Source organism: Falco peregrinus, chromosome 2, assembly GCF_023634155.1.
Source record: "Falco peregrinus isolate bFalPer1 chromosome 2, bFalPer1.pri, whole genome shotgun sequence".
Classification (NCBI taxonomy): Eukaryota; Metazoa; Chordata; class Aves; order Falconiformes; family Falconidae; genus Falco; species Falco peregrinus.
The window spans coordinates 56,159,169-56,171,269 of record NC_073722.1 but is presented as its reverse complement, the minus strand read 5'-3'; the positions used below and the strand labels follow the sequence as shown (position 1 = coordinate 56,171,269).

The 12,101-nt window shown below is 39.0% G+C and overlaps 1 protein-coding gene across 4 annotated transcripts; it reads left to right on the top strand.

Moving 5' to 3' along the window:
- Positions 1–803: 803 nt before the first annotated feature.
- GNPDA2 (glucosamine-6-phosphate deaminase 2) lies at positions 804–10,448 on the top strand. 4 transcript variants are annotated; one of them, XM_055794649.1, is made up of 7 exons: positions 804–961; positions 2,412–2,575; positions 2,885–2,986; positions 3,458–3,640; positions 3,963–4,147; positions 4,243–4,417; positions 10,369–10,448. In XM_055794649.1, the coding sequence occupies exons 2-7, from the start codon at positions 2,452–2,454 to the stop codon at positions 10,446–10,448; spliced, it is 849 nt and encodes a 282-aa protein (XP_055650624.1). In that variant the 5' UTR covers positions 804–961; positions 2,412–2,451. The 4 variants fall into 4 exon arrangements, with proteins under 4 accessions (XP_055650624.1, XP_055650626.1, XP_055650625.1 ...); XM_055794651.1 differs by lacking the exon at positions 10,369–10,448 and adding an exon at positions 7,716–8,824; XM_055794650.1 differs by lacking the exon at positions 10,369–10,448 and adding an exon at positions 7,716–8,824 and having other exon boundaries at positions 2,412–2,579; positions 2,889–2,986.
- The last annotated feature ends 1,653 nt before the right edge of the window (positions 10,449–12,101 follow it).

Here is a 12,101-nt window from a genome sequence, read left to right as displayed (position 1 = left end):
CTACCTTGCAGTAGTTCTAGTCAAGTTACCAGAGAGCATATAATTATGTTCATGTATGACTCCAGGTATTTTTTTTTACCACTTTATTAGCTGTCTTCCCTTTAGCCTTCAGTCATGAGATTTATCCTCAGCCAGCTATGCTCCTGCCTAGTAAACAGATTTATTCTGGTCTTCTAGTGTAGTAAAGCCTTGGTGAAGCCTGCAGCATGAGCTTACACATGTATTCAGAATGATATAGTTTGCTCTTTTACATTCCCCACCCTCCCCAGTTTCCTTACCAAGTTCTGAAGAAGCCCCCTTTAAGACTTAGTCCTTTCCCAACTAGCAGGACCTACCACACCATAGCTGTTTAGATTATAGTTTAGCTATGTCTATAAAATTACTTCACTACTTTTAAAGCAAAAAGAAAAGCAAGTTGATGCTTTAGCTATTATTTTTGTAGTAACTATGAACAGCCTCTTTTGTAACTGGTTTAGGCAAATCCTTAGGTTAAAGAGGCACTTTTCTCATTAAGACCTTAGTGTGCCACCTGCTTCACAAAACAGGGGCTCCAAGAGAAGGCCTCGTGCAAAGGCCCCGCTCTAGTCAGTGGAGCACGTTAGTACTGTCGCAGCCGTCCGTCCCTACCCTCCCCAACCCAGCAGCAGCAGCAGCGGCCTGGCCCTCCTCCGGGGGCAGACACCTCCTCTGCTCATACCCCACCCCTACAATCCACACCAGAAGAGGCGGAACAACCCGACCCGCCGCATCCCAAACTCCCGCCTTGCCAGGCCGCCGCCCCGCGCACGCGCGGCACCGCCCACCCGCGCAGCTATTTCCGGCCGCCGCCGGGCGCTTCCGGTTTGCGCGCGAGGCCCGGCCGGAGGCGGAGGGGCGAGCGCTGCGGCGGGTCCCGGCCACCCTCCTGTGCCGCTGGGTGCCGGCCCTGCGCCGCTTGTGCTCGCTGCTGGATCCCCCGAGGGTGAGCGGGGCCGGGCGGGGCCGTGCCCCCTGGCGGGGCGGGGCTGGGCTGGGCAGCGCTGCCGGCCGCGGGGGCTGCAGCCCCGGGCGGTGGGCGGGCAGGGGGAGGCCGTGGCGGGGAGCGCGGCGGGCCGCAGGGGGTCTCTTCTAGCAGCGCAGATTCGCCGCCCCCCCAAAAAGTGCCCTCAGCCGAAACAACCGCGGTCGTGCTGGTGCTGTTGGCCGGTTGCTCCTCTTGGAGACCATCGCTGTGTTTTCGGGGTAAAATGGTTAAAGCTTTACAAGGCCGCCCTGAAGCCGCGGGGTCTCTTTCTGGCGTCCCGGTTTTCCTCCTCGAGGAAACGTGTTTGCCGGTAGCTGCCGGGTAGCGCTTCCTCTGTAAGAGCCGGTTCGGCTTGGCAGGGCCCGGCTGCCCGGGGGAGGGGGCGGTGGGCGCGCAGGGGTTACCCCGCAACGCTGCTGTAGCGCAATTCGTATTTCTAAACGTGGCCCTCGCTTTGGGTCAGCTAAAAGTAGCATGTGCTCGTGGTTTGGCGCCTAGTTAACCTGAGGCTTCTGACAGCTGTGGTGTTCTCTGGCTAATGCCTCGTGCGCTCGGACCTGCAAAGAGAGGAGCAATACATTGCAAACTGGCTAAAGAACCTCAGCCTTCCTGATAATTACCTGACTTTGAGCAGGATCTCACGGAAAAATTTTGCTTAAATGCAAGAGATGCTTATGTACTTTTTACAGTCAAGCTTGTTTTCTAGATATCCATCTTAATAGCTGATGTAGTTGTACTCAAAATCAGAGCCTATAAGGAATGACTGTCTTCTGTTTAAAGTTATGTTGGGGGAAAAAAGTGACCTCATAGATAATTTTCCTGTAAATTGTAAAGATTTCAAGTATCTGTAATACACTTTAACTGTTTTTTTTTGCAGATTAGTAAGTTTACTGAAGCATTGTTACGGAGCTAGAATGGGAGTGAAAGGAGTTTTAATTGTTTACTTCCAGTTATGCATTTTGAATATAGATACATAGGGTTGTTCTGGGCATTGTTTCTGAAATATTAGATGTTCAGCTAGTCACAAGAAAAAGGGGTTAATGTTTATTTATCTGTTTACTTTCATTTCAAGCAGAGTAGTTCCTCTTTTCTAAGAGTAGCAACTAATTAAATGACTGAAGTTCAGAGTGACTTGTTCTCGTTTTAGCTTTTTCCTACATGTTAGTTTGTGACACTTAATATTTTGGCGGTAACCTATCCACTTGGATTCTGTAGCTTTTCTTTTCACTGTCCAGTAGTCCGGCTTGAGCTAAGACTGCAAGAGTACAATATGCTCATGCAAGTAAACTTCCTTTATATAGCACTATAAGTCATCAGTATAAAAGGTCATTTTTTTGTCTTTTCTGTAGTCTGAGTTTTGCAGCTATTCATGTGGTGTTTAGTTTTAAACTTTTGACATTTTTTCCAGGTTTAAGTCTGTTTTATTATACAAGATCCTCACTGTCGTAATGAGGCTGGTAATTCTTGAAGATTATGATCAGGCTAGTGAATGGGCAGCAAAATACATCTGTAATCGTATTATCCAATTCAAGCCAAGCCAAGGAAGATATTTCACGCTTGGTCTACCAACAGGCAAGTTTCATTCAAAGCCTATATAACTGACTAAATATAGAACTATGTTTGTATTGTTGCTAACAGATACAGTACTTAAAAGAACATAAATACACTTTTGGTAATGCTCCCAATATATTTCTTTTAAAATACGAATTTAATTTGTGTAAAAAGTTGTGATAGTATTTCTCAGCTTCTCAAACTAAATGAGAAATAATAGGTTTATTTTATGTTGAAAAGCTTTGTAGCAAAATCTGACTATAAAGACACTTAAATAAACTGAAAGTGTTGTGTGGATACATAGAACAGTAGAAAAACTTTATTTAACAGGGAGTACACCGTTGGGATGCTACAAAAAGCTGATAGAATATCACAAGAATGGAGATCTTTCTTTCAAATATGTGAAGACTTTTAACATGGATGAATATGTAGGTAAGGTGCTAATTTTTTCCTTTTTTAAAACTATTAAATACTTTGTCAAAGCACGATGTCAGTATAGTATCTTTGTATCTCTGTTAGACTTCTGTCATAAGATGACCCCATAGGGTCATCTTAAGCATTATTCTCTATTCCTTTATCCACAAAAATGCAAATAAGAAACAGGTGGATCCTGGGCTAAATTAAATGCTTCCGAATAATTCTGTAGACAGTATGTTATGTAATATTTGTGACTTCATTTCTTCTGAGGACTTTACATTTATCACTGATAAATGTAATCTGACAGGAATGTAAACCAATTACTCTGTGGATGCCAGCAGGAAATATTTCTTCTCAATATAATTTCAAATAGTGCTTTATCTGACTGATTTGCCTTGCATGCCCTACGTTGGTTACACACAGAGTAGAATTAAGGCTGCTTGGTTAAATCTTGCAATATGTTAATTTCACTCTAAATTATTTCAGGACTTCCCAGAAATCATCCAGAGAGTTATCATTCCTATATGTGGAATAACTTCTTCAAACATATTGACATAGATCCAAATAATGCTCATATCCTTGATGGGAATGCTCCAGACTTACAGGCAGAATGCGATGCATTTGAAAAGAAAATTGAAGAAGCAGGGGGAATTGATCTGTTTGTTGGAGGTATGAGGAAATGCTCTGTGGTTAGTTATGATTCAAGTATACTGACTTTAATCATTATTTTCATAATGTAGCTAAACCCATTTTTTTCAAAGATGGTATAAGAAAGTTCTGTGACTAACAGTCAGTATGAATACCAAAACAAAGTTGGTGTCCAGGTTTCTAATAACTTAATTTCAAGTATGTTCTGAATGTTTTTTTATTGGAAATGGGGAACCAAAAGGAAAGAATAAGTCCTAAAACTTTTTTATGAATTTACAATGTTTAAGGATATTTGTTGACTCACAGGTGTGGAATGATTTACTTTTTTTTTAACTTTGAAAAGGCATTGGTCCAGATGGCCACATTGCATTCAATGAACCCGGATCAAGTTTGTCTTCAAGAACAAGATTAAAGACTTTAGCAATGGACACCATTTTGGCAAATGCTAAATACTTTGATGGAGACTTATCTAAAGTACCAACTATGGCGCTTACAGTTGGTGTGGGTACAGTGATGGATGCTAGAGAAGTAAGAACTCATTTAGTTTTAGTTGCATGTATCTGTTTTCAAGACTAGTGGGTATTGATACTGGGATTAAAAGTAAAGAAACCTTTGTTTTGCAGGTGATGATTCTTATAACAGGTGCACATAAGGCTTTTGCATTGTACAAAGCAATTGAAGAAGGAGTTAATCACATGTGGACAGTTTCTGCTTTCCAGCAACACCCTCGTACTATCTTCGTGTGTGATGAAGATGCTACTTTAGAACTAAGAGTTAAAACTGTGAAGTACTTTAAAGGTGAGCACTGAACCAGAGGTTACATGTACTTAAAAAAAAATATATTAAATTGACTTAAGTCTGAGCCTTCCAACACTTTAGCTAGTGTATAATGCTATATATTCAAAATGCTAAATGTTAACTTATTTCTTGTATTACTTACATTCCTGAAAAATTTACTTTGGAAAAATATTTCCATTGCTTCCAATTTTAAAATGATAGTTTAGTAATATTCAGTATGTAGAACAGCAGCGGTCTCGTGTTCCAGAATACTGGTCTTAAATATACTGGAAAGTTTCACTTAAAGAAAACTTGTGTATTTATTAATCCTGGTATTTTTTATGCTGCTTTTGCTACGTACTGTAACGTGTTATCTAGTAAACTTGAAATGTGTGATAACAGACTTTGAAGCCACTTGAGGATGTTTTTTCATGCAGTGCAATTAACATAACAATCTATACTGACTGGATACGCTGCACCCTTTTACTGACCTTTTCATATTTGTAGTAAGTATAATGAGGGAAACTTGAGATTTTTGGTAGTCATTGAGACTTCCTAGATGTGAATTCTGTTTCACTGAGACTGCCGAGAAAAGCTTTTTCCTAACTATATTAGCACAGCAAATGCAATTGTGTATGTCAGTCTTCTTTCTTACTAGCATGGATACCTGTAGTAGTTGAGGCATCTGAGATCAAGACTGTATTTTAGGAAATTATTTTTTTAGAGCATTATATCACCAATGTCTATATATTAGATTGCAGTTCTGGTATTAATGTGATTTTTATTTTTTTTTTATCCTGATATCACTTGTGGCCAGCTTGTTAATTTTGGGGTTTTCCAGTATGCTGTCCTCCCCTATGTATGAGGTGTGGGGTGTGTTAGTCTTTACCTGTATCACACTGCTAGGTAGTACTTGGTGTTGTTTTCAAAGATAAACTTCTTTAAGTGCTCGGATAAACTTTAAACATTATCTTGTGTTTCATAGCTTTCCCAAACAAAGCTTTTGTATATATAAATCTGATAGAGAATTAGTAGGTATGAATGAAACTGAACATTGCTTTAAAAAGTCAAGGGCTACATTATATGAATGTGTGCTTTTATCACAATGTCTTTGATTACCCTGTAATACAAAGCAATAGAATTCTTAAAGATTGTTTACTTTAAACTTGCTTTATTATTAGTGAGATTTTCCCCTTTTAAGATGGAAGAGAAATCAATGTGGGTCAAACCTGGAATTATTTTTGAGTCTTGATCTTGGTTAGACTTATTAGGAAGCTGAGTAGTTCTTAATACTGCTAATTATGGTAGTTATTTACTCTAATTTTTCACTACTTAAAAAAAAAAAATCCTCAAGGTACTATTTGAAACTTGACATTTTTTTCATAACAAAGTGCCACACTGGCTGGTAACTAGAATAACTCTTACTCCACTTTATTTCTAAACTTTCTGAAAACTGGCTGGTTAGAAGCTAGAATTACCAAGTGTACTTCAGTGTTCTTACTGGAAAAGGGAAAGGTAACTTCCTTGCAGAATGAAGCAGAAAGTGAACTTTGAATTTACTAACTACTGCAGATAAGTCAGTTCAGTATAGCTTTTCCTGTATTTGTGCATGCTGCTCTTAACTGTATGCAGAAATCTGTTTATTCAAAGCATACTTGAATATACAGTGAGACTTTCCTTTGAAATAATTTTGGCATCTATCAAGTAAGGACTCTGGTGCATACGTTTTTTATAAAACCCTTTTCTTTATGACTTTTTCCTGAATCATTCACTAACAGGATTTAAATATATTGACAGCAGCAATACTTTAAACATTTCTCATGCATCTAGGAAGTGGGTAATTATCTCCATTTCCTTTTTTTAGAAGAGAAAAACACTAGCAGGAAGTGAAATGCTTTAAAGTTTAAAACATGGTTCTAGTTTGAGTAGTGTGTGCAGCTGTTAACTCTTTCAGTACAAATGGCTTTTGTACCAAATGTATACTTAATATTTTGTCACTGCTAAACTCCTGAAAAATACTAGACATGACCGTGTACATCAATCCAATAGTTACCCTTCACGAAATCTAAGAAACTGTTTTCTTATGTTGCCTTCTAATGTTTGGTGGTTTTGCACAAATATTTGAAGCGAAGTCATTAGCTAGAGAGACCAATTGAGCTGGGTTCTTGGGTTGGTTATAGGAGTGTTGCCTGAATGTGTGATTAAGTGGAGAAGGAAACAGTAACATCTGGATTTTAGGATAAATAATCACACGTTGATTAGAAATAGATGCTGCATAAGACTCCTTTTGTTGTGGTCACCTACAGTAAATGACCCAAGACTGTAAAGTTGTTCAAGTCTCATGTTGCTGCAGTGATCCTAAGTTTGCCACCAGATGCATCATGTAGCAAAGGTATTTAAATATTCTTTGCCATAGGTCATCACTAAAATATGCACTACTGTTGGAGTTCTTTCATGGTTTTTTGTTTGGTTTTTTTTTTGTTTTAATGTTGCACATCACGTAAACTTGTAATTTTAGAAGTTAATCTTTAGTTTGATGCTAAAATGGTCTTTTACTTTGCAGATATTAGTCCTTAAGGTGAAATGAGGTTAAAAACATATCTGTGACTGAATGTCATACCAACTAGATGTAGGTAACATTTTTACTAAGTCGTAACACAGTAAAGAAAGAAGCACTTTTTTTATTGCTCTTCTCTTCAGCACTTTCCAAAATTAAAATACCTGAATAGGAAAACAAATGCTCCCCTAACCACAGCTATGGATGACTTGTATAGGACCAAAAAAAAAGCCTGGCTAGACTAGAAAACGGCTGCACTACTGAAGTTCTGAATCTGTATTAACAGTCCGGGTACTTTTAGCTTGTTTTCCTGTCTAGGACCAGAAGGTATATTACTAATTAGAAGGTAATACTGCAATGCTAGAACACTGGAATTCAAACTGACTTTTATGACAAGTTGTGGTATGAGGGGAATTTTTATGTTGTTATGCAGTTTTTATTACAAAAGAAAGATGGGTGGATCTCATGTATTGAAGTCACCTGGAAGTATTCCAGATCTACTTTTTAATAGGTCTGTTACCAGACAACTGTCTCATCCCTGTTCACTTTATGCTGAAGATGTTGTTGGTATAAGTGATACAGGAATATATGCTGTCTTTAACTTCTGATTTTAAACTCCTTTTAAATAGCCATTGTTGTTTTCTTTAGGGAACTATTTAAGATGTATACTTTGAAGCAAACTCCAAGTAAAAATGTGGATAGAAGGGACATGTTGAAAAAGTATAACTAATGTAAAGCTGGCATTGTTGCTTTCCCCCCAAGGTTTAATGCATGTGCACAATAAGCTTGTGGACCCACTGTACAGTATGAAAGAAAACTGAAAGAAGAATTCAAGAGGAACTCCATGTGGGTCAACAGCAACAGTTTTAGGTAGCAGATGAGTTCACTGCTATGCAATATGCTGAAAACTGTTTAAAATGGGGAATCCTAGGTACTGTATTTTTTTAAAAGGTCCAATATCTGTACATTAACATTCCATATCTGTTGTGCATTTTGCTTTAAGATTTGGAGCTCTGTTGTAGGCTGGTGGTACATAATTAAATGGAATAGAATAGAACAAACCTGGGGGAGACTGCATGTTATGGGCAGGGGGGAGGGGGGAAGCAGAGCACTTATTCTAGCACAGCAATGTAACGCATCTGCCTTGTGTTAGAGAAGATGATATTTTATTTCCAGGAATTTGTAACTTTTGGCTTGATTAGTGTAACTACCTTTTGCGTTTGTGTCTCTAGGCAGAATGGTTTTGGCCTTTGTCAATACTATGGACTTGTAATAGTTGTAAAATTTCTACTATGAAATGTTCTGTTTACATATATCTAATGTACACTGAGCTTTTGCACTTGGTTGCCTTAAATTTATCTTAAAACAGTTTTTGGGCATCTCAAGTCCTGCTGTACAATTCAGGCAAATAAAAATATAAAAACAGTGCCTAAAAATGCACCAAATTCTTGAGAGTTGTAACTTCACAGATAAAATATTAAACTTCTGCCATAGCACTTTTTCCTCTCATGTATTTCAAATTACTTTAGGATTTTTATATTTTTGGTAATTGGAGCTTTATACATAAGAAATTTAGATGTTCCTTTCTGGAGGTACCTATTTAATCATACTATTGATGTTACTATTAAATGCCTGAAATAAGGTTAATTTACAGGAATATGTCTGCAGGTTTAATATATAAGCATTTAAAGTCAACTGTTAATCACTTTGCAATAGTTACCTCTCGTTGTATCATTATAAACATTGAGCTGTTATAAGGAATGTTATTTCCTACTTTGAATATAAGTAAAACTTCATATATCTACAATTTCAAAATTGTTTTCTTTCTACTATAAATTCTGACATGAATAAATACTTCAGGGTTTCATGGAGGGGTTAGGAATTTTGTGCCTTCTTCCACCTAAAGAGGAAGTTAAGAGTTTGATTAATACTTTTTTTTTGGGGGGGTGGGGAGGGGCCATGGGGAGCATGCCCTTGTGTAAAATACTCACTGGGAGAAAGTGCAATAAAGCAAACTTTTTTTTTTTACCCATATGAGTGGTAGGTAACCCTTCTTGCAGATCACATTACCTTCCCAGGGATGTGGAAGAGTCCCCCCTTGCTGCTGGAGGTTTTTCAAGATGCGATTGGGCAGGTTGCTAGATAATCTTATCTAGGTCACCTCTCCCAGAAAGGGTTGGACCAGGTGGTTTTTCAAGGTCCCTTTCAAACCTGGACTGTTCTATGATTCTGTGAAATTAGAAAAGGAGGAAAGAGTCTGCCTTAGAGCAGTGTAGGAAGCCAGGGCTAGTGTTTCAGTTCCTAAGAGTAGATTGAACAAGCGCAGGTTTAAAATAGGCTTTCAGGTTAAGGTTCAACTTTCACGCTTGTAATTTTTAAGTATAATGCAATACTGGGGGGAAAAGTTTAACTGTGCTTCAGGAGAAAGCTGTTACATGTAGCATATAACCCACGATTTGCATTGTGAGGCTTGCCATTCTTGGCGTTTACAGCTAAGTAAAGACTTTGTATTTGAAATTCTGTTGAGGACACTAGAATTCAGGTATGAGTGGAAATGCATGGCTTTTATATCTTTCTACTTAAAAAGCTTTTTCTTCCTTGCAACTCCTTATTTTTGTTTTTACTCCAGAGTACCTTTCAGTCATCTGCCTTGGCAGCCTTACCAACTAGAGCCCTTTTTGGTGTTATCTTAAAACATTGTGAGGCCACAGTATTGGTACCTCTTTTCCCTTCACAACTACTGAAACTTCTGTGAAACACAGGCCGGTTTAAGTACTGGTACAGCAGTACCCATGCTTGTCTGAGGGGGTCTAAGGCTTCCTGCCTCTTTTTGTGAAGTTTCCAGTAGTTCTCCAGTTTGTTTCTGTTAAACTTTTTCTAAGTTATGAATTCTATGGGGGGGAGAGACTTCTACTCTAGCCCCTGTAAATTCATGACTTCATTTTTTTTTTTTAATACTGCTGCACTGTTTCTATCATTTCAGTCCTTAAGATGCTTCCAATTACTTTCTTAGTAAATACCAGTTCTTTATTGATGGTACCTCCCAAACTTGTTTAGCTATAAGTCAGCCCTGTAAATTGTTCTACCTGTTACCCTGCAGTATTTTCAAACATTTTCAAATTCACGAAGTCTTAGGTTATTGGTCCTTGGGTAAGTGAGTAAATCCTAATGTAGCCTGGCACATCTACTTTAGTGTTTTATTCCCCTTTTTCTCAGTAAGATTTTGAAGTATGTTTCAAAGGCGGGGAAGGGGGAATATGTGACCAGATTGACACAAAATGACCTGATTCTAAAACTAATACTTCATTTACTTTAAGAGTACTAACCAGCTCTCTTAAAGTCCTTGCTTTCAAAACTGACATCATGTACAAGTCCTCTCAGAATTAGACTGAATTTGTATTTTTTTCTGTTTCAGATGGCTGTAAGGCTAAAAGACTGAGTTCTAGTCTCATGCTCAAAGCAACTTTATACATGCATGTAACTTCGTTTAATTAGGTAATATATATTTGATATACTCAGCAACTTTATGAAATATTTACTGTTTGCATAATCTGTCTTACCTTTAGTTTCTGCTTTATTCCTCATTACGGAGCCAGTACCTACTTTCTTTTAGGTCTACTTAAAGGGAGGGTTGGGAGAAATCTTGCTGTAGTTACTTTGCTCTTAGCACATATTACTGTACCTGCACTTTCTTAAAAGATGTATCTGTACTTTCTTAAATGCTGTCTTTTAAGATAGCATTCCTGCTAGCTTTTTTTAGGGGAGGAATAATAATTATGTTAATGATAGAGCCTTTATTTGCATGTCCTTTCTTCAGCATCAGTAGTAGCAGCAACTTACTTACGTTTATTAGAGATGTGGGATAACTTGTTTGCACACAGATCTTTGGTTTTTCAGTATACTTGAAACAGCTTCAAATAAAAAACCCAAACAACAACAAACTAGCTAGCCATTAAAGTATCAGAGTTCCCCCCTCTTTCTGTAGCCTTTGAGAGCAGTGTAGTTGAAGGGGATGTCTGAAGGGGTCCAGTTCAATTCCATCCCTCCAAGGATTTTTCCCAATTCATCCTTGTACTCAGGCTGTAATAAAAGATCCACCTTGTGATTAATCAATCTCAGATTGTAGTCACAATCCTAAATTTAAAAGCAGCCTTTTCTGGGGTTGGTACTTCAGTAGGTATTAGTAGCAATCAGTTCTCCAAAATAAATATATTTAGTAACAAGAAATGAAGACTTGTGAAGACCCAGATTAGTCACCAAATAATAAAATAAAAGCAGCTTAAAAGTTTGGGAAGGAGGGGGGGCAAGCAGTTGTTAATGCAGTATAGAGCATGGTTATTAACTTGTGTTTATGATTGCTTTGTTTATACTTCCAAAAGCAACAGGTTATATTAAGCATGCTTAACTACAGCTTTCAATTGTGAACTTGGCGATCAGACTTTAGTATGTGAACAATACAGATGTTCAACAAGTACACCAGGATGTGCTCTAAGAGGAGGAATGAGAGCTATGTGTGGTGGCAGGGCCACGATCTCGTTGCAGTTACAGAGCCATGGTGGGACTGCTCCCGCAACTGGGATGCTCTCGCAGAAGGCTGTGTAGAAAGACAGGCCAGCAAGGAGAGGCAGTGGAGTTGCTCTTTGTGTGAGGGAGCAACTGCAATGTAGCGAGCTCTGCCGGGGTGGATGCTGAATGAGTCAAGAACTTACAGGTAAAGATTAAGGGGCTTGCTCACATGGGGGACACTGTTGCAGGTGTTTGCTCCAGGCCACCTGATCAGGAAGAGGAGGTCCATGAGGCCTTTTAGAGACAATGGGAGGTGGCCTCATGATTGCAGGACATGGTTCTTACAGGGGCCTTCAGCCACCCTGCTACCTGCTGGAAAGACAATCCAGCTAGGCTCAGAGTCCAGGATGTTCCTGCAGAGCACTGATTGTGCCAGAGCTGATGAGGTGAGGTGTGCTCATAGACCTCGTACTCACAAAGGACCCATGTGGGATGCAGCCTTGGGTGCAGTGACCGCAGGATGGTAGAGTTCAGGATCCTGCATGGAGGATCAATGTCTACAAGTAACTTAAGGGCAAGTGTCAGGAGGACAGGGCCAGGTTCTTCTGTAATGCCAAGCAACAGGACAAGGGGCAATGGGCA